Source organism: Hippocampus guttulatus, chromosome 12, assembly GCF_054856545.1.
Source record: "Hippocampus guttulatus isolate MCC_2025c chromosome 12, RoL_Hgut_1.0, whole genome shotgun sequence".
NCBI classification, from domain to species: Eukaryota; Metazoa; Chordata; class Actinopteri; order Syngnathiformes; family Syngnathidae; genus Hippocampus; species Hippocampus guttulatus.
In genome coordinates, this window is record NC_141272.1 from 10,032,259 (window position 1) to 10,051,585 (window position 19,327).

At 41.1% G+C, this 19,327-nt stretch overlaps 2 protein-coding genes across 5 annotated transcripts in view; both read right to left on the reverse strand.

The window, feature by feature from the left end:
* Positions 1 to 376: 376 nt before the first annotated feature.
* mlf1 (myeloid leukemia factor 1) lies at positions 377 to 12,092 on the reverse strand. 4 transcript variants are annotated; one of them, XM_086125227.1, is made up of 9 exons: positions 11,944 to 12,092; positions 10,837 to 10,987; positions 7,572 to 7,667; positions 5,340 to 5,375; positions 3,122 to 3,205; positions 2,910 to 3,038; positions 2,540 to 2,699; positions 2,307 to 2,445; positions 377 to 1,238 (listed from the first exon to the last, which is right to left on the reverse strand). In XM_086125227.1, exons 1-9 carry the CDS (start codon positions 11,991 to 11,993, stop codon positions 1,178 to 1,180), a joined length of 906 nt encoding a protein of 301 aa, XP_085981353.1. In that variant the 5' UTR covers positions 11,994 to 12,092; the 3' UTR covers positions 377 to 1,177. The 4 variants fall into 4 exon arrangements, with proteins under 4 accessions (XP_085981353.1, XP_085981355.1, XP_085981354.1 ...); XM_086125229.1 differs by lacking the exon at positions 7,572 to 7,667; XM_086125228.1 differs by lacking the exon at positions 5,340 to 5,375.
* Positions 12,093 to 12,695: 603 nt separating this feature from the next.
* rsrc1 (arginine/serine-rich coiled-coil 1) overlaps positions 12,696 to 19,327 on the reverse strand; it is a 118,698-nt gene continuing 112,066 nt past the window's right edge. The window contains exons 8-10 of the mRNA XM_086125226.1: positions 17,355 to 17,461; positions 15,333 to 15,437; positions 12,696 to 14,007 (exon numbers count right to left, since the gene is read on the reverse strand). Of these exons, the coding sequence (XP_085981352.1) occupies positions 13,915 to 14,007; positions 15,333 to 15,437; positions 17,355 to 17,461 (305 nt within the window). The 3' untranslated portion in view covers positions 12,696 to 13,914. The remainder of the gene's footprint in view (positions 14,008 to 15,332; positions 15,438 to 17,354; positions 17,462 to 19,327) is intronic.

Here is a 19,327-nt window from a genome sequence, read left to right on the forward strand (position 1 = left end):
TGTTTTCATTCATTTTGGATTTGCCCATTGTCCAAGAAATTTCCTTTGCTTTGAACGTTCATTTTTTTGGCCCCATTGACTCTCCACTTGTGCCAATAAGCAAACGTTTTATTACGTTTTTAATTTTTTAAAGTATTGATCGTAGTTAACTACGTCGGTGTGCTGTTGCTTTGAATGTTACTGTCGTAAATAAATTAGGGTCAACATCCTTTCGTAAAGGGTGGTCAGGACTCAGGAGTAACAAATTCCAAAGCGGGCTTAAAAGGTTGTGCTTCATTTTGTCCAGTAGGTGGTGCCAAATGTGTACTTACCAACTTATGCTTTCATTGTAAAGTGTTGATTTCAACTGCTTGGACCCAAAATAGCTGTCGACACATTTTGGTGGAGACATTTTATTTTTTTATGCTAAATGTATATTCAAAATATACAAGAACAGTTGCAAATGGCGTTACTGAGCTTGGATGAAAAATGAACAATACAAAAAAGGGAAAGAAATGTTCCTTTGTACGAAGATTACAGCAGATACAAGACATTTCAGGTACTCGGGGCAAGATACTTTTGACCTATTTTAAGTGCAATAGTGATTCCTAAGTCAGTAACTGAAGTTGTTACGTCCCTATGGTGACAGTTTTAAGTCGAATTCCTTTTTCAGCATTCATCATGTAGGTCAACAGCTAGTGTCTCATGGGTTAAAACTGAAAAAAAAATAAATAAAATAAAATAAACGGCTGCGTTGTCTGCCTGTTAAAACCACCTGTGGTAGCATCCACGCTTATTTCTTCAGGCGTTGCGTAGCTGCCACTTACTGTCCATCTCTCACCTATCTCTTTGGAGGACACCAATTGGTCCACTCATTTAGAATCCAGCTAACTCTTATCCTGTTAGTTGCAACACTTCACTTCCTGACTTCCTCAATGCTTTGTGCCACTGCCACCAAAACGGTAGACGTGACTGCTATTGAAAATACGCAATCTCTGACGGCAATAATACTAACCGCCAAGTTGCTGCGCATAAACTGCGCAACACTAACAAACCTTGAGAAGCAGTGACCAGTACAACAGCGTCAAAAATGTGTCACGTTTCAATTAATGGGTCAGCTCCATCTGATTTAGTCGTGGGGATGATACCATAATGTGTGTATTGTGAGCAATTGAGACTTGCGAGGATGTTGATGATTTTACTGCTTTGTCGAGTTGGAAGCTTTGAGGATACTTTTAGGTTTGGACTTGGGTTGTTCTCTGTGGAAGACAACAAAACATTAAACAAAGCCATTGTTTTATGTTTTCTCTATTGTTGGTTATAGCAGAACCTCCAAATCAAACACAAGAAATTCAGGGTTTGACTGTCAACTTTGCATGCTCTCCCTGGGCTAGCGTGGGATTTCCTCCACTTCCTCCTACTTTCCAAAAACATGCATGATCGGTTTATTAATTCTCTTAATTGTCTATAAATGTGAATGTGTGTACCCCGCGATTAACTGGCAACCAGTCCAGGGTATACCCAGCCTCTTGCCCAAAGCCAAGTGTGACTCTAATGAAGACAAGTGCAAGAGAAAATATGTTCTCTTTGTCATCCTTGGTAAGCCTCTGTGGTGTCGTCACAAAAAATAGACAAAGTAAACGCTATCTTTCAGCTGTTTTCTGAGTTGTTTGTGACATAAGATAAGTAAACCTTTATTTGTCTCACAATGGAGGAATTCGCAATCTACAGCAGCAAAATTGGAGGCAAGAAAGTAGAAAAAGAAAACATGAAGTATTTGCATGCACAAAATAAATGTTAAAAAAAAAAACATCACTCATGACAAGGTTGACATTTTTCCTGCACCGTTGAAGGCATTTTTTCCCCCAGACAATTTTGATTGAACTTCAAATGTTGACTGATATACGGCAATAATAAATTAAAGTGTAATAAGTCGTTTGTTTTTGCCGAAGATAAAAAAATGCCTGTGAATAAGTTGTATAAATGTTAAAATTACTTCAACATTGATAGTGGATTTGTGAGCCTGTCTAGAGCCTTTTGCATTGCGTTAACCTTAAGATACCTGACTTCCATCGAAGAAATGTTTGTTATTTAAGTAAACTTCAACTCGGAGTGGCAATAAACAGCTTGAAGTGCCTTTTTAAGAATTGTTCCCGATCTGTCAAAATATTGCGCATTGTTGTAAAGTTTGCTTCCACCATTGAGCACTGGAAACATTTTTTTTTGAGCAATGGCTCTTGTGGCAACTAATCTCTTGAAAAAAAACCCACAACAAATTGGGTCTCATAAACGGAGGTACCATTGTATTAACCTATGATATTACTAACCTGTGGGTCCTCTCAGGACCAGCTAGAGATGCCTGCTGACCTCTGCGACGTCGGGACGGCTCCAGCTGAGCCGGGGAGCCAGACGGCCTAAACTTGGACAACTCCTTCTGCCACTCCTCGTCAAAGGACTGTGCTTCAGCTAAGAGAGCAAAGTCAGAATGTGAAGGTGAAGGGCAGGACAAGCAAAATGAATGCAATGCAATTGATGACACTGATGAAACTCCTTAACCCACATTCATCCATATTCTGGAAGTCTTGTATGAGCTCCTTATCTCCCGTTTTCTTGTTCATTTTCTTCTCAACGACGTGTCCTCTGTCTTGGATGTGGTGACCGATGGCCATCTTCTCCAGACCACTTTCAGAGTCTTTCAAGGCTCTCACTGTCTCCTTCACCTGCACATGAACAAGCATATCGATAGGGAGAAAATCATTCAACTCATTCACCATAAAAAAAAAAAAGTACAGCTTCAGTCTGAGACTACATCAAAAAATCAACTTTTACTACTACTGTCAGAGAGCCATCAATAGCTTTACTGATTTCGGCTGTCTAAATAAAGTTGAGTTAACAGTTTGGTCAACATATCCCTCTGTTGATGCACTTACACCTCCTGGGGCCCGGCGTGTCGACGACGAGGCCTGGAAGACTTTAGGAGGGTCGTTTCCAACCTTGGAATACGTCATGACGGACGAGGAGCTGAACGAATGGGTGTTTGCATCTGTGGACATGTTGTCCTGACACACAAACGTAAATCAACGCCATTTTACTTGCAATGCAAACATAAGAGACATGAAAACGTTTTTTGGCATGAACTCACAAAGTTTTTGTACATCCCGTCCACCCTGCTCCTCATGTTGGTCATGATGCTGTCAAACATGCCAAAAGGGTTCGTCGGGGGGTCCTGCGCAAACACACAAGGTAGAAAAAATAGTCGTAGCAGTCGGACGGTTATGCTTGGATGCCACCTGCTCTCGAGGCATTATCAGCTCATAAACAACTCTATATTCGTGCATGTACAAACAAAACATGCGTCGGGATCGGCGTGCTATATGCGTCATGTCTGTTACATCAACTAAATGGGACATTCACCACACTGGGACCTACTTACATTGACATAAACCTAGGCAACGTGACAGTAACCCACATACAAACAATTATTATTTCATGACTTGGACACCGGTTAGGATTGAATTGTGAAGAGTAATTAGACATACTTTGCAGTAAAATTGTCAGCTCATTATTATTTTAAGACGTGATGCAGTCGAGTTCTGTTTGTGTACACACCCGCTCATCCCTGGCTCCTGGTTAAAAAACAAAAAACGATATAACGTCTTGCGTCCAGTCTTTACCTTCACGTTTCAAGCAAGTCAAGTCCTCGCTCGATTTTAAACAAGTCGAACTGAGTTATCGCGTGGGTTGGTTGCAACAGTCCCAACGTATATTGGCATGATTGTTTTTTTTTTCATTGATCATACACAAAAGTTTATTCACACCGATTAAAGTTATATGAACATGAACTAGGAGAGAGTATAAATATTTCATAGGCTTTAGCTGAGCAAGTCGCAAGTCATAAAAATTGTCATGCGTCTCAAGTCCCTCGCCGCCTGCGTAGTACCTTTTGCCAGGCTACAGTGTTTCACATTTGACATGCAAGCACTGTGGACTAATGGTTAGCGCGTCTGCATCAGTTCTGAGGTTTGGAGTTCCAATCTGAAGGTCAGGCCTTCATGCGCAGAGTTTGCATGTTTTCCTTATGCTTGTTTGGGTTTTCTGCAGGTACTTTGGCCTCCCACATGCCAAAAACATGCACTTTAGTTTGCTGGAAAACTAAAGAAAATCTAATTGATAGGCACGGAAACACTGCAACAAACACTCTTTTCATTTTAATGTCGATGGACAACACCACCATTTTTATTTAAATGAGGTAGTAGAAAAAACAAAAAATATGAAATATACAGGAATTCTTCAATAACCATTTTGAATCGAGTTTGGTTGTGCAAATCGAGCAATTTGTTTGGTTATGCAAATACATGGACGAATTGAATATCAAAAAGGGCGCTTGAAAATAAAAACTTCTTTTGGATTTCATTTCTGGTATCATTTGGACAGATATGAATCGACGTGAGGCCATCATCATTTTGACAGTTTAGGCTTTGCAGGTTTTTTCAAGCGTGTACCTCGTAAAGTGACATTGAAGCAGTGTTGCAAGACGTTTTTTCTCCCTGAATGCAAATCAGAGCCAGTTTTAGAGGCTGTTTGCCAATAACACTGCGCCAATGTGTTGTGCAATTTACGCTATCATGGCAAGTTCCAAGCGACAGGATATGTGCTTATCATAGGGCAGTGGAAAAGATTCACCGGGAACTTGGGAGGGGAGAGAGTGGATATGAAAAGCTGAAAGACAGCCACTTGTTTTGTAGCGGAGAGTAGAGTGGCATGCTGCTACTAACCCTATGGATGAAAACGCCAAACTCCGAGAGCAGGCATTCGCACAGAGCCAGGGAAAGTCTATCCAGACGGCTGCGCTGGAACTCGGGAGGCATCCGCTGGATCAAGCTTTTGTAGATGCCGAGTTTGAGTACAGCCATCTGGATAGACTTTTTCCCTGGCTTTGTGCAAACGTCTGCTCTAGGAGTCAGGTGTTTTCAACCATTGTGGTAGTAGGAGCCGTCCTGATGCTGTTCATCACAAATAGTCTAAATTGTATTACATGTTAGAGCAGTGTAACGGCCATAAAGCTTCTAAAACTGGCACTGAACTGCAGTCGAGGAGAGAAAAAAAAATCTTCTTGTGTGGCGGCAATTTTGCAGAGCGCAGATGGCACGGAAATGATCGATAGGCTTACAAAAACAGCAAAGCTGAAGCTGTTCATTTTGCTTCTGTCCGAATGAAAAGAAAAGAAGTTATCGTGACTTTTGGTACACGATTGGTACAAGGTTGGGCGACTTTGATGGGTCATAGAGGAAGCGTTAGAGGATGCATTTGACAATAAATTGATTAACAGTTGAACATTACTTGAAGAACAATATACTCACCGTGCTGTCAAAGGGCAACAGTGAGCGACTGAGGTCCTGGAGGTTGAAACAATATCATAAGAAAAATAAGCATTGACTTTTAGGTCCAGGAAAGGCACAGAAAATGTTAGAGCACAAAAAGTGCCAGAGATCGTTTGGTTTGCCTTTGAAACTTACGATACGTGAAAGTTTAAAATGATGGATATTGAAGCTTTGAGTGTCGAGGACAGGAAGACGAGGCTTTTTATCGAGAACAAAACTGCCGGTGTTTATGAATCCGCAGCCCCCGCTTTAGCATCTTGGCATCTATTGCTATCTATGTATGTGTGTGTTATGTGCAGTGTTATGTACAATCAGCGTGGTGTTGAATGACTTGTGTTCCATGTGTAATTGGGTCGCATTGCCAGAGATTAGCGTGGGCTTTAACACTGAAACTGAGCTTCATTCTGGGAAGACTACGCAGGGGCTGCAGAGTCCAAGGCTGCTCTGCTCTGCTCACTCAGCTCTTTCCCCAAAAGGTCAAGCTGATGTAAATAAAACACTCCTGCTCACTATCTCGCAAGCCAATTTGATCCCACGGTGGCATCTGTGGACAAATAAATGCCACTTCCATTTGTGACCTGCTTATGTTTAGACATGACTGCTGTTGAACAGAAGAGAATGAGGGTACAAGATAAGGAACCTGTAGTGAAGGGCCCACTGGTCACTGCATCATACTGACAGTTTGGCTCTCATATTTTGGCTGTTCGCATGATCAGAAACACCTTTCAGTATGCTACAGTCCAGTTCTAATCGAATCTAAACAACAATACGGTAAGAAATATTTCTAACAAATAAAAAAATGAATTCTTTTCAGACTCAAAAACCACCGTGTGATGGTACATTTATAAACAAGTGTGGCCAGAGGAGGAAAGGTGATACGAAGCAGTGAATGGCTACCCTCAGGAGACAGCAGGGAAATGTGAGCACTCTTTGCTCCATTAACTCCATGAAAGGTAAATGGAAGGAACTACCTTTCCCATGGGGAATTGAATGCGTCGCAAACCAGATAACAAAATTAAAAACAGACACATCCTCAAGAAGCCAATGTGTTGAAGCACGATTTGCTTTTCTACTTTTCGACGAGAACATGGTTGAATACGAGGACAATTACGTCTAATTTTCAGAATTTAAAAAAAAAAGTTGTAATTTTACCCCAACCACGATTACCGGTAACAAAAAATTGTGACACTGAAGCAAAGTTGCACCAATCTTGATGAAACAACAGTGAGGCTCAGTTTTGAGAGGTACCATAGAACAATATCTTAACTCATTCACTGCCTTGAACTTTTATATTCGTCAAGTGAAATCCAACTGTCTTTTATACGAGTATACAATCCACATTTCAAGTATGTTTCTCAGCAGACAAACCTGGACGAGGGTCGCGCCCAGCTTGTCGATGAAATTCAAGTTTGTCAACTACTATAACAACTAAAAGATTATGTTACAGAATCTGGAACCCAATGGCGCCGTGTCGGGCCACCACGCACCTTACACCCACTGCGCAAGTACAAATATCATTAATGAATACAATGACACGAACAAATTCTTACTTTTTACCCCAAATATTTTGAGTTTTTGTGCAGTTCATGGAGTGAATGATGAACACGATGTAAAAACGCCACTGGCATTTAACTTGAGCTATGCTGTGATTAAATAATTATTTTGTCATCAAAAGGCCTTTCTTAGCCTTGTTTTATTGTTTCAGGTGTCACAAAAGCAGAAAACAAAACAAAACAACCCCCCCCCCCTCCAAAAAACCCCCCACGAGTGTCAAAGTCAATGTTCTGCTGAACATAATAGCTTTTGCGTTTGGGTCAACCGCTGATTGAAATATAATGCAAAGTGGGGAAAAAGAACTTTTTTGGGGGGAGGGTTTGGTGGTAAAAGATCAGCCAAAATGCTCTAAAACAGCTGGCAATCTGTGGAACTGCTTTGAAAAGAGCTGGTAGTAAATGAGTTAACTCTATTAGGAATGTTTTTAGTCAGATTTGAACAAGCCAGACGCGTACATGCTTAACTTTGGTTGACTCTTGTCATACCAACGTAAACAAAAACAGTGCCTTTGCTTTGATTTTATGACTACACGATAGGGCCTTTTAAGCTTTGAGGTGACACACATTTTTTTTTGTGGTTGAATTCCCAAAGTGTATTTTCAGTGACATTGGATTTTGAGGTTTTATTGTTTTAAGGGGGGCAACACGTTTGCCTCACAGTTCTGAAGCTTGGAGTTGGAATCGCTTGACTGCAGCCTTCCTGTGTGGAGTTTACGTGTTCTCCTCGGGCTTGCCTGGCTTTTCTCCGGGTACTCTGGCACAATCCAAAAACATGCACGTTAGGTTCACTAAACACTTTAACCTTTGGTGTAAATAGGTGTCAGTAACTGGTCTCAATAAGACGCTGCAGTAGTCAGTGTTAATCATTGCATCATTATAGGAACAGGTAGCTATGACACGCTCTCCTTGAGCTGCGTGCCTACAGCGATGTTAAACTAGGACGGTCAACGAATTCCATATGTGTCGATGGCAAGAAAAGAAAAAGGCCAAGGATGTCAGTACATACACAGTTGGGAACAACGGCATAAGGGAACTCTGAGTAAATCATTCATAGGTGAAAATCTTTTTTTTTTATTGGACATGTATCGTTTGCACTCATTTTCAACGCCGATGCACAAGTCGCCCCTGAGCAAAAAAAAGGACTCGTCACCTTTATATCGATACTGATATCTTGGAGATTCCCAGCATGACTATCTACAATGGCGAGGTCATGATCAATTGGTAATGAGTGACTTATTTGATGAGTGTATTTTACATAATTTATTTTACATAACATATTTCACAATGAAAATGGAACTGTTAATCAATGAATGAGGTAGAAGTTACTTTTGAACCATGACTGCCTCATTTCTCTGAATCTATCTGAGTGCGTTCCGACTCATTTTGCTAAGACGGGTCACATTTTAGCTATACTATCTGAAAACTCAGGGGCCCAACGTATAATGAGTATATAGGCTACAGTACATATGAGTCCAAGGAGAAATAAGAGATGAAGAAGCACAAAAATGGTCTGGCAGATCTACAAATTGGATTACGGATGCCGCGCTGCCTCTTTGTCCGGAAAAAGATTGCTTCTTGAGAAAACCACAAGTTTTAAAATGTAACTGTGACAAGATAACTGAAGTGAAAGTTTATCACACCAAAGGTTCCTTTCTCTTGCCGGACAGCCCGAAGCAGCAACTGAAAGGGTGAGCGGGGTTCATCATCCATTTTTCAGAGACCATTGACCACTGGTATTTGGACTATTTGATTAGATTATATCAGGCAGCAAAATCCTTTGTGCATATCTGTCCCCCATGCAAACCAAAAGGATCAAATTATGTGTTTGGATAGCTGGGGTTCAGTCATTGAGGTCATTAGCAAGGACGCATTATGTAGTTAATGGCAGCAGGCTGCAGAGTAATTAAGAGGCATCGAGTTGCTGCTTATTGAGGGCAAGCTTGTGGTGAAAGTCATTATCAAAGATAAATATATGGGCCTCCATGACATGGAGGGATTCAACCCATTCACATTCCTGTCCTGATTCGAGGGAAGGTTAACGGGTACAGAATTTGAGTCCCCCTTTTTCCCAAGGAACCCCGTTCAATTTGGTTTGGTACAGTACAATTTTTTTTCAATTTCTAAAGGTGAGAGGACTGCTGGCACAAGACACACGACGGTCAATTGTTTGGGAAATAATCGCCACTTCTCAGGACAATGAAAATGGTGTGGGAGAGAAAACTTGAGAGAACACAAAATGGTGGTTGGTCTCCATTAGCCTACTGCCTCTGACTCGCGGCCAAGACAATATTAGTTTGATCACGGATGGTTTTGCAAAAATAACAAGCACTGAAATCAACCTTTGTAGAGGACCAACCCCAAAAAGTTGAGGTTAGCGCAGCGATGAATTGAATAACTCTCTGTTAGAGGAATCTATGAGCAAAATTGTATCATGTTTAAAGTTTCATTTAATTTGGGCACATCGAAGCGTTTGGGTGCGTATCCAGCACCCCCAAATGCCTGCACACAAAGGCGCCGGCCATCTGGCCGGGGGACTGTTGAAGTCCACAATTAGCACGTCAATACAGGTGGACAACCACAGGGGAGAAGGCGACACTCGGTCACAAAAGGGGAATGAATAATTCGGGAACAGCGGTTGAGCAACAAAAGACGAGTTGAGAACACCCGTCGCGCCCAGACGACATTGACCATCCGCAAAGTCTACAACATGCTAATTCGATGTAGACCAGCCAGAAAAGGCGCCAATGTACTGGTGGTTCAAGTTGGAAAAACAGGTAACCAATCACTACCGAGGAGCCGGACCGGGGTGCGGCATGCAAACATCGGGGGCAGTGTTTTTCTTGTATTTTGCATATGTTACAATAAAATGTCGAACTCGCGGTGGCGGGACTGAGAGTGTGATCGCGGAGCAACTAACCGTCGTTCGCTCTCAGAGATCCGCTTCCGCCGATATTGAAGACAATTTTCCTGTGTGCCGAGTCATTTCTTTAACTTTGTCCGAGAAAATCTCTGACACTCTCTTAATTCAATTACAAAATAAGGTTGATGAAAATTGCTCCCTTGAAGCTTTAGAGAGATCACCCTTGTGAAGCCGAATGAAAACTAGTCCGATTATGCTTGCATGTTTTTATACGTAACATTTTCATTCATTTGAGCATTCGATTTCATTCTTATCGGAATACAAGGCTCCATGTAAAATCAGCTATGGGCTGGCTAATGGGCTACAGCCAACTCTCCAATCACATTTGCTGATGCCCATGTGACTTATCAGGCCAGGTCTCTGAAAGCCATACACATGCAAAGTCACAGACACTACAGTAGAACGCAAGGGTGGCGGTCCCAAGTGGACAAAAACAATGCCTGCACCTCACATGCTCATGTTGTTTTCTTTATGAATACGAAATAAATTATCCGATTTCTCGCTTAATAGATAATCAGTGGAATACACCAAAATAATATTTGATAGTGCAGCCCGATGTTAAACTATGGTATTGTATCAGTTTTCACAAGATTTCGTTTGAATCCTGCTTTTTACAGAGTAATTGCGAAAACCGAAGTTCAACCGATGGCTCTGCTTCTTTCAAGTTCAACTTCTGATTTTTTTTTCATGTCTAACAGGAGTAATTATTCTTTATTTTAGCTTTGTTGTAGAGTACATTTGGAACAAATTCCACACTCTACCTGCAAAATAACTGTAGTGTGTCAGTGAACAATGGCCTATAAATAGTACTGCTGTGGGTGACAGATACGGTTGGAGAGGCCAAGGGTGTTGACCTTCTTCGAAACCAAACACTAACATTTGCAAGTGTTGCTCCACTTAAGCCTTCATAGTTTGCTTGCTGTAAAACTACACTAATGAGATGGGCACGTGTGGATTAGTTGGATGTGCAGTTGATCGGATCGTATACATCTCATGTTCTCACCCTGTGTTCGCCCCTCAATGCCGGAGGCTCTGCTGCGTCATGGTCGCGGCTTGTTCCGTCCATGATGCTGGGCATGAAGCGTCCGCCAAATGGCTCAGAGAAGCTCCGCATCATCTGGCGCATGTGATCCCGGTGTGCTCGGAATGGATCTCTACACAGGAGATGATTAAGAATGTTGCTTAAAACATTTGCCTGCATGGTTAAAAAGGTGTTGTTTCTCAGATTATTCAGTTTTTTCCCCCCATTACTTCCTGTGAGTTTAGAGCATCCACTGTAATTCCTAACATTCTTTTAAAGTAGGGGTGTCTAAATGTCGTCCAAAGGCAGCATTCAGAAAAATGGAGGGCTGAGATGCTTTATATTTAATTGATTAAACCCACTAATACTTAGCCCTCAAACAATTGTGTTGTTCATAGATTAAACTTTGAAACCTGTATCATACCTTGCTATTAAATGTGACAAGACAAATTGTCGACCCAGTCATTTTTTATTTTTGAACATAATGCACAATTTGAGCATTAACACTTCACCTGTACATAAATAAACGTTTGAAAAGGAAACCTATTGTAATAAAAAGACAAATACAACTGAATTGTGCTTAATAAATGGACTGCACTTTTGAAACTTTAATTCAGTGATAGCATAACACCACAGGGAGTAGAAGTGGATTTGGCCCTGTATTCCACGAGAAAGATAAGCCCTGCACTGAGCACTAGCACATTTCTACATTTAGAACAGAAATAAGAGTAACTGTCAATCTTTAAAGTATTATTTGAGGATCATTAACGTAATCTAATTACAAAATTGGAACTTGACACGAAGCAGAAAGCGAATTTTTTCTCACACACACACACACACACACACTTAAAAGCAAATTCATGTTAGTTCAGTGATGAAACCTTTACAAACATTTCAAGTTAAATAAATTAAAATACATTTCTCACACACACACACGCAAATAATTAAATATAGATGCATGTACCATTTTTACAGGTTTGTCCCGAAAAAAAAATTCTTCCAACATTCTATTTTAAAATTATTTTACATCGGACCCCGTTCCAGGAGTGCTAAACAAGCTAGCTTAACATTTTGAGGCCAACAACTTACGAGAAGAAGGGGTCCTCATCAAAGTCCCCAAAATTGCCGCTTCTGAACATCTCGATGAAAATGCCGTGAACAAAAAGAAAATAATGAAATGATCAAACTAACGGTTTAAATCACCATAATAGTCCGTGTGCGCCACAGGTGCGGCGGGCTCAATTGTAAATACAGTACTGTACCATGGAGGCGGGGTTAGATGATTTCGGACACCGGGGACATTCAACCATGTGACGTGATCCCGTCCTCTGATTGGCCGATTAAGACTACTTGTGTCCACGAGGCTGTTGTGTCGCTGAGGGTTGCTATGACGACGGTACTCTCGAAGCTTCTTGTAAAAAGTCCAACATTTCACACTCTTTTATACTCGTCAACGTTAAGTAACTGTTACAGAGTAACTTACATACCTTCTTACAAAATGGCATTTACCATTCATAGTATCGGGACGGCGTGTTAGGATCGAATAACGTGAAGAACCAATGTTAACGCTGTGGTTAAGGAGTGGTCGATCTTACTTTCGAACATGCTTGTATGTAGGACTTCATTACCACACTGGCTATTTGGAGGCGATGTCGGAGTGACAAAGTGTCCCACACCGGGTATAGATTTACCATCTGGAACGCTCCATAAATAGGCACGGCTCTGGTTCTTTACACTGCTTTATATTGTCACTGATAATTAAAATCCAGACGTGAATGAACCCGTTATTCAACAGCATCAAGCACAGCCAACAAGGTCACAGAGTTAAAAAGGAAAAGAGATAACTTTACAGCAGCTCTTTTATTAATTAAGTTGTTGACCTAGGACAATTCGTGGATTCGCTGGATATAAAAAGGCCACACATCCCTGGTTCAAAAGCCACTTTCTCCGGTTATATAAGAAAAAGAGACAAATGTAAATCATTAAAAATACTTTTGCCACTATGAAAAGGAACCTTCAACCTGCAGAACTAAATTGAAAAAAGTGATCTTAATTCCAAATAAAGGTCAGCTATTCTTGTAGGCTTTTCCTCACATTTTTCAAGTCACATGCTGCAAAACAAGCCATTATCTGCAGGCAGCTTCCACAACATCAGTGGGGTCTCACTCAAAGGGATCAGTCAGGGGAGGGGTGCAGTAGACTTTAAATGGCATGAATACAACGTGGAACACAGCAAAGACAGCAGTCATCAAGTGGAGAAATTACCAAGAACTGGATATCGCTTCAGAATTGCTGAAAAGACCAGAAAGCTGTCCTGGGAGGCTAATGAACACGACAGACAACATTGGATGAGCTACAGAAATTTCTGCCAATACGTGATAACAATCCCCCATCTCATTCGTGGAAGCAAGATGGTAGTTTGCAAGGAAAAACCAAACAAACAAACAAAAAAAGGTATTTGAAAAAGCCAAAAGTGTCATGTGGGGAAATGTGTTTTGGTCTAATGAAATCCATAATTCCAAAAAGTATGTTTGGTGCAAACACTACTCATCACCAAAAATGAAGCAGGGTGGTGGAAGCATCATGATTTGGGGCAGGAAAAGACTGCTAGAACATCGAAACATTATTTGGGGCTAATCAGGGGGACTTGGTGGTCTGCTAACTACCATTTAACAGTTTGAATGAGTTTGGATGTGAAATTTGAACTATCCCAGTTAGAAGAGCGTGTGCACACGTGTTTATCTTAACTTCACCTCTCTATTAGTTATACTGCATTACAAAAATGTAGCATTTGAACATGAGTGTGTAGACTTTTTAAAAAAAATTCCACTGTACTAAGATGTTAAAGTCAAAGCTGTCATTTTAACTGGGAGGGTTTTCTTTAACTGACAAGCGCATACTAACACAGCAGTCAAACCAAATTCACATCGTGGTTTCAATATGCTTAAATTCCCAAGAGAACAGACGGACGAAAATGAAGCGACAATTCTGTCGAACCGTGATGAATGTCCCCAAACAAAGGTATCCTTAGAAGCGGACGGCTATCCTGGCGTTCCTTGGTTAGGACACAGGACTTCCCATTAGCCTCTCCTGACGCAGTGAAATAAGCCTGTTGAGCCACATCTCCTCAGCCTTTTCTTTGTCCATGAACAGCTGTGAAGGACAGAAGGCACAGAGGACACATTTTGATTCTTCGCGGTGCCATGTATGGTGACGTTGACACTTGCGACATTTTTTTTTCAGTTCTCATTTCTCTCGCTGTAATTATGAACACTCATCTCTCATTTTTTTCGACCAACCCAACCAGTCAAAGCAGACAGCCGCCCATACTGAGTGTCTGAGGTTTTCCTTTGAGGGAGTTTTTCCTTGCCTCTGTTGCCTGATTCTTGTCCGTGGGCTTCAATTTGGTTAAATGTGAGGAGCATGGTTCTGAGAGGAACTCAATACTGTAAATACAATCCAAATATCAGTGATGTCATCGGTTATTCGACTCGCAATGGACTTGACTTCCATCCCATTATAGTTGAATGCCGAATGGACAGTATCAATACCTTTAATAATACTCTGTGGGAAATTAAATACAGAAACAGAAATTAGGCCCCCCCCCCATAATTGCAGCCCTTGTGATTTCAAAATGGAATTCTACTACATTGTGATGTCAATTTGAAGTCGATTGTTGACTGCTCTGCCCTAATAAGAACACACTGCTGCACACTGATGAAGTGCTTATTAGGAAGTAACACCATGAAACTGAAGGATTGTGTGTTGATATTTTGTTGTGTTATCACACTTGCACGTGCGTGTGTGTGTGTGTGTGTGTTATCATGCATATCAGAGAGCAACATGTCACTCCTTCACTCCCAATCTGACGCTGCTTTTTTTTTACTGTAATTTTGTTCGACACCGGTGAGCACTTGTCAGTCGGCCCTGGGCTAGTGTCGTAGTGCAAAGTGTGTGTGTGTGTGTGTGTGTGTGTGCGTGTGTGTGTTGATACGATGTGGGTCGGGCTAATGTGACTCATCTGTTCTAATTGGGAGCGGAGCTGAGGCCAGGGCCCGCCTGGGGCATATTGGTACCATACATCAGCCTGTCGCAGGGCCGTGATGTGTCTATATATGCTGTATGCGTATATGTGTGAGGGGGTTATCTGCATACGTCAGGTCATAACTCAGTTTGCCCACTGGAGATAGATGAGTGGGAAGCCCTGGGGAGCATTAGTGCAGTTGAAAGTTTTCCTTCTCGTTTTTCATCATTGCCCTGCAGAGGAGGAGGTGATTGGAGAAGGATATGCAGCATGCACGCGCGCACAGACGTGGTAAGGATCTTGCTATGCGATGCACGGTGACACTGCACAGGTGGCGGTGTTCATGCTACTTGCAGTATTTTACTGGCTGGCAATGAAACGTGGGGACAAAGGAGTTCGGAGCGCCAGATTGGGACGGAATGTGTCGTGAGGGGCTGTCACGGTGACCACTCACAGCGGGATGAGCCAAAGTGTCGCTGTCGTTGTAAACAATGGACAGGGGAAAATCGAGGTCGGCGTCATCCATCCTGTCCGACTCTTGCTTCACCACAGGGTCAGTCTGACATGAAAAACGGAAATGGTTGAGGCAGAAAAAAATAGAAAAATAAATAATTATATATCAAAAACACCTTGCAATAATACTGAGCATAAAAATGATTGGAATAAATATGCATGTTCTCATTTTAATTCAATGAAATTATGACATGGGTTGGAGACTGTAAGGGAGCCAGAAACTCTAAACTTGATTTAGCATAGCTTTGTAGAGGATAACCGATTAACAATAATGTTACATTGTTTATTAAGACATAGGGAAAGAGGGTGGGACAAGCACAGTGGATGATGATAAGAGAATATGACATCAACACACTCTTCTTTACAGTCTAATAAGGTGCAAGAACCATGTGCATGGAACCTTTCACAACCAGTCAACATATCTTTAATTGTAGCATGGTTTCATCTACTCTTTGCGTTTCTTGTGGTGGCTTCGCCTCTTTAGTTGTCATGTTTGCGACTCACTTTCCTTCAACGGTGGGTTAGTATTATGGTGGGAATTTTGAGGTTTTGAAGTTTGTCTATAAGTTAGACAAGATACTTGCTGTGAACCTGCAAGGACGAGTGTGAACTGTGTAGTATTTGCTTGATCAGATTATGTCTTTTTTAAATGCATTTCAGTTTTCCTGATTTTCTTTAAAAAAAAAAAGGGGTTTTTTTGCGGGGGGCAGGGGCTTGTCAAGCATCTGACTCACATCGAAACAAAAATACGATGGAGTAAACAAACAACCTGGACGGTTGCAATGACATGCCAACTTTTGTCCACCAGGTGGCAGTGGAAGGCTGTTGCATGCATGAGGCTGTTTGAACAACTTGTAAAAATATCAGATACGGCCACAATAACAGGATCACACACGCATCACCTTAATCAAAAAGGTTTACGCCTGAATGTAAAATAATACAATAATATTAATATCATAAATATTCCCACACATCTCATGGAAAGTTTCCAAAATTAGTAAAAGTAAACTGAATGTACAGTAAACGATACCAACGCTGTCAGGCAGAAACCTTTGAACAAGGTCGTTGGGTCAATTTCATGTTTTTTTCCACTGATTGTGGTCAGCTTCTTGGTGGTCTGTTATTAATGTTATTATTATTTTTGTATTGTATTGTATTTTAATACATTGTTAACTTATAAAAAGTGTCAAAAATAACTTGAAAGCAATTATCGGACACTTAAACACTTCCCCACTCCGCGGGAGCTTCACATTATGTCTGCGCAAGATTGAAAGCCACAAATCAGAGATGTCTTCAACAAACAACAATGATTGCAACTAGTTGGGTTAGATCCATTTGAGAAGGCCTGTTTTACTGAAACTTGATAGCTGCTTCAATGCAGAAGGAAGTTCCTAAGTGAAGGTTAATTTATTCCCCTATCACAGCCTAGCCAGCGCATTGTATTTGTTTTTTTTTTTTGGACTACATACTGTAGTTCTTAAACCTTTAGACTAGAGTTGAGGATAATGTATGTATTAAAGTGATTAAAGACTTTGAAGGCCTACTCAAATTAGTCTTTAAGGAAATTGAAATCATCACAGAAACACGATGTGGGGAAATGTTGGTTGCAAAATAAAGTATAAAAGCAAATTGAATTATTTTACTGTTTACTCACAAAAAGAATGGACAGTTTTAATTTACTTTTTTCTTTTTTAATTTGACATGGTCCTGAGGTGGGGGTCACTATTGTTGTGGGTCTCGACCTTGGCCAGCGTCCTCCAAAGTGGACACAAAGTCTGTGTCACATGATGTTGCTCGTCTTCTCAAAAGATCTCCGACAAATCAAATCGGGGGAACATTTCAATAACGACTTATGTGTTTGGTTTCCATCTGAGAGGGTGACAGATGTAGGACATACCATTTTGTCTGAATGGGAACGTTTGATTTGTCAGAGGAGAATTGAATGAGGGAGCAAAAACTGCACCTTGACGTCGTCCCGGGATGATTTGAAAGCCTGTGGAACAAAGGAGTCGCTCTCGATAGCCTCGATGTCCTTTATCCTTCGCACTTGGTCCTCGAGAGAAGTTCCCTCTAAGAAAAAAAAAGCAGGGGAGGAGGTGTGTGAAGAAAAAGCACCTGTACGGGGTCACCGGCCCCTCACCATGTTCCAAACGGTGGCGGCAGAATCCGTTCGGAGCGAGACCACTTGATTACATATGATCTGTCTGCATAACGCTCCCTGATGTGTAATGTGACATATGGGATGTTATTTTAATCTTTAAGGGAGAGCACTGGTGCGCCACCAAGGGCATGGCAGCAGCCCCTCGAAGACGGTAAATAAATGCTAACAAGATGAGAGTAAATTACACCGGGAATAATGCATTGTAAAATAATCACAAATATGAACACAAACTGGCTGCAGTGGAATTTCATTAGGAAGACAAAATGGGATTAGGTTTCATAGCGTTTTCGTGGATCACAGACTATTGTTGTTGCGGTTAGTCCAATCATGCACAAAGACAGGGAAGGTCTTTCAGTCAATGACTCCTGCATATAAACACATCCGGACTGTGCATATCATACAGTACATTGTTGAAAAAGCGCAGCTTTTACAAGCGTAAGAGGAATTGCCAAAAAGGAAAGTTTGCAATTGGAAAGAAGAAAAATAAAAAATGAACAGCACCGTTATTGTGTTGCTGTCAATCTTGAAACCAGTCAGTCAAAATACATCCCTCGTTTCCACATCCATCCGTCCTCCCCTGCACTCGCCCATCTCTCCATCTGTCAATCTCGCATGTGCGCAACTATTTGGGCGGTGTCATCAAAATAAGCACTCAATTGTTGGGCAAGCGACGTGAAAGTACGCCCACACTCTCAAGAGAGGGGGGGGGGGGTTAGTATCGTTCTGATGCTTCAAATATATAAACGCTGGAAAATTTGAAATGTGACCATAAATGTGGGGAAACACAATCAAGTTGGTCACAATCTTAAATGCCTATCTAGGACACCACATAACATTTCTGAAAATCTTTCTATCAATGCATTAAAGGTGACATTGACAGAGCAGTATTTTGAGTAATACGTGATGGAAAAGTGAATTCTCAATTGTATGTGTAGATAAAAATGTATGTTTAATATATACAGTAATCCCTCGTTCATCGGGGTTAATGGGCACCAAAACCACCCGCGATAAACGAAAATCCGCGAGGTAGCAACCAATTAACATATACAGGTAAAAAAAAATTATATATACATTAAAAAAAACTATATATATATATATATACATACACTATATATATTTTTTAAGTCCGCAAGAAGCTGCAAAACAACAGCGAGTCACATAGAGCAACATATACAGTACTGTACTCCATGTATATTTAAAAAATAAAAAAGTTTTTTAAAAAAAAATATGTTTGAAAAAATCCGCGTTGCATTGAAGCCGCGATAAACGAACCGCGAAGTAGCGAGGGATCACTGTATATATATGGCCTACCCGGCCATCAAGTATAAAATTAAACAAGACAATTCTTAGTTATCTGCCCATTTCTGAAAATGTGTCAAGAGACATTGACAGTTACCATTCACTGGTAACAGTGACAGCTGGCAAGGTGCTAAATATGCACACTTAGGTAATGGAAATCTGCCTATGAATCCCACAAGTGTTTTTCCACTTGGTAGCTAGCTTCCCGCAGGAAAAACATCCCTGCGTGGGTGTAATCCGCTCACATTATCTGATAGTTTTTGACGTTATGTATGCTTGTTCCGTCGTTTGAATGTAATATTACAGCAAGGTGCTTTGGTTAAACACTGACATGACCGCTAAGAATATTAATAGTTACTTAACACATTTACACTAAGTATTATGATGGTTGCAGTTTGACTCAGGAACTCCGACCATTATTTCCTATGGGGGATTTGTCATAGATTGTGAAGAGATTGTGTTCAACTTGAGAGGTC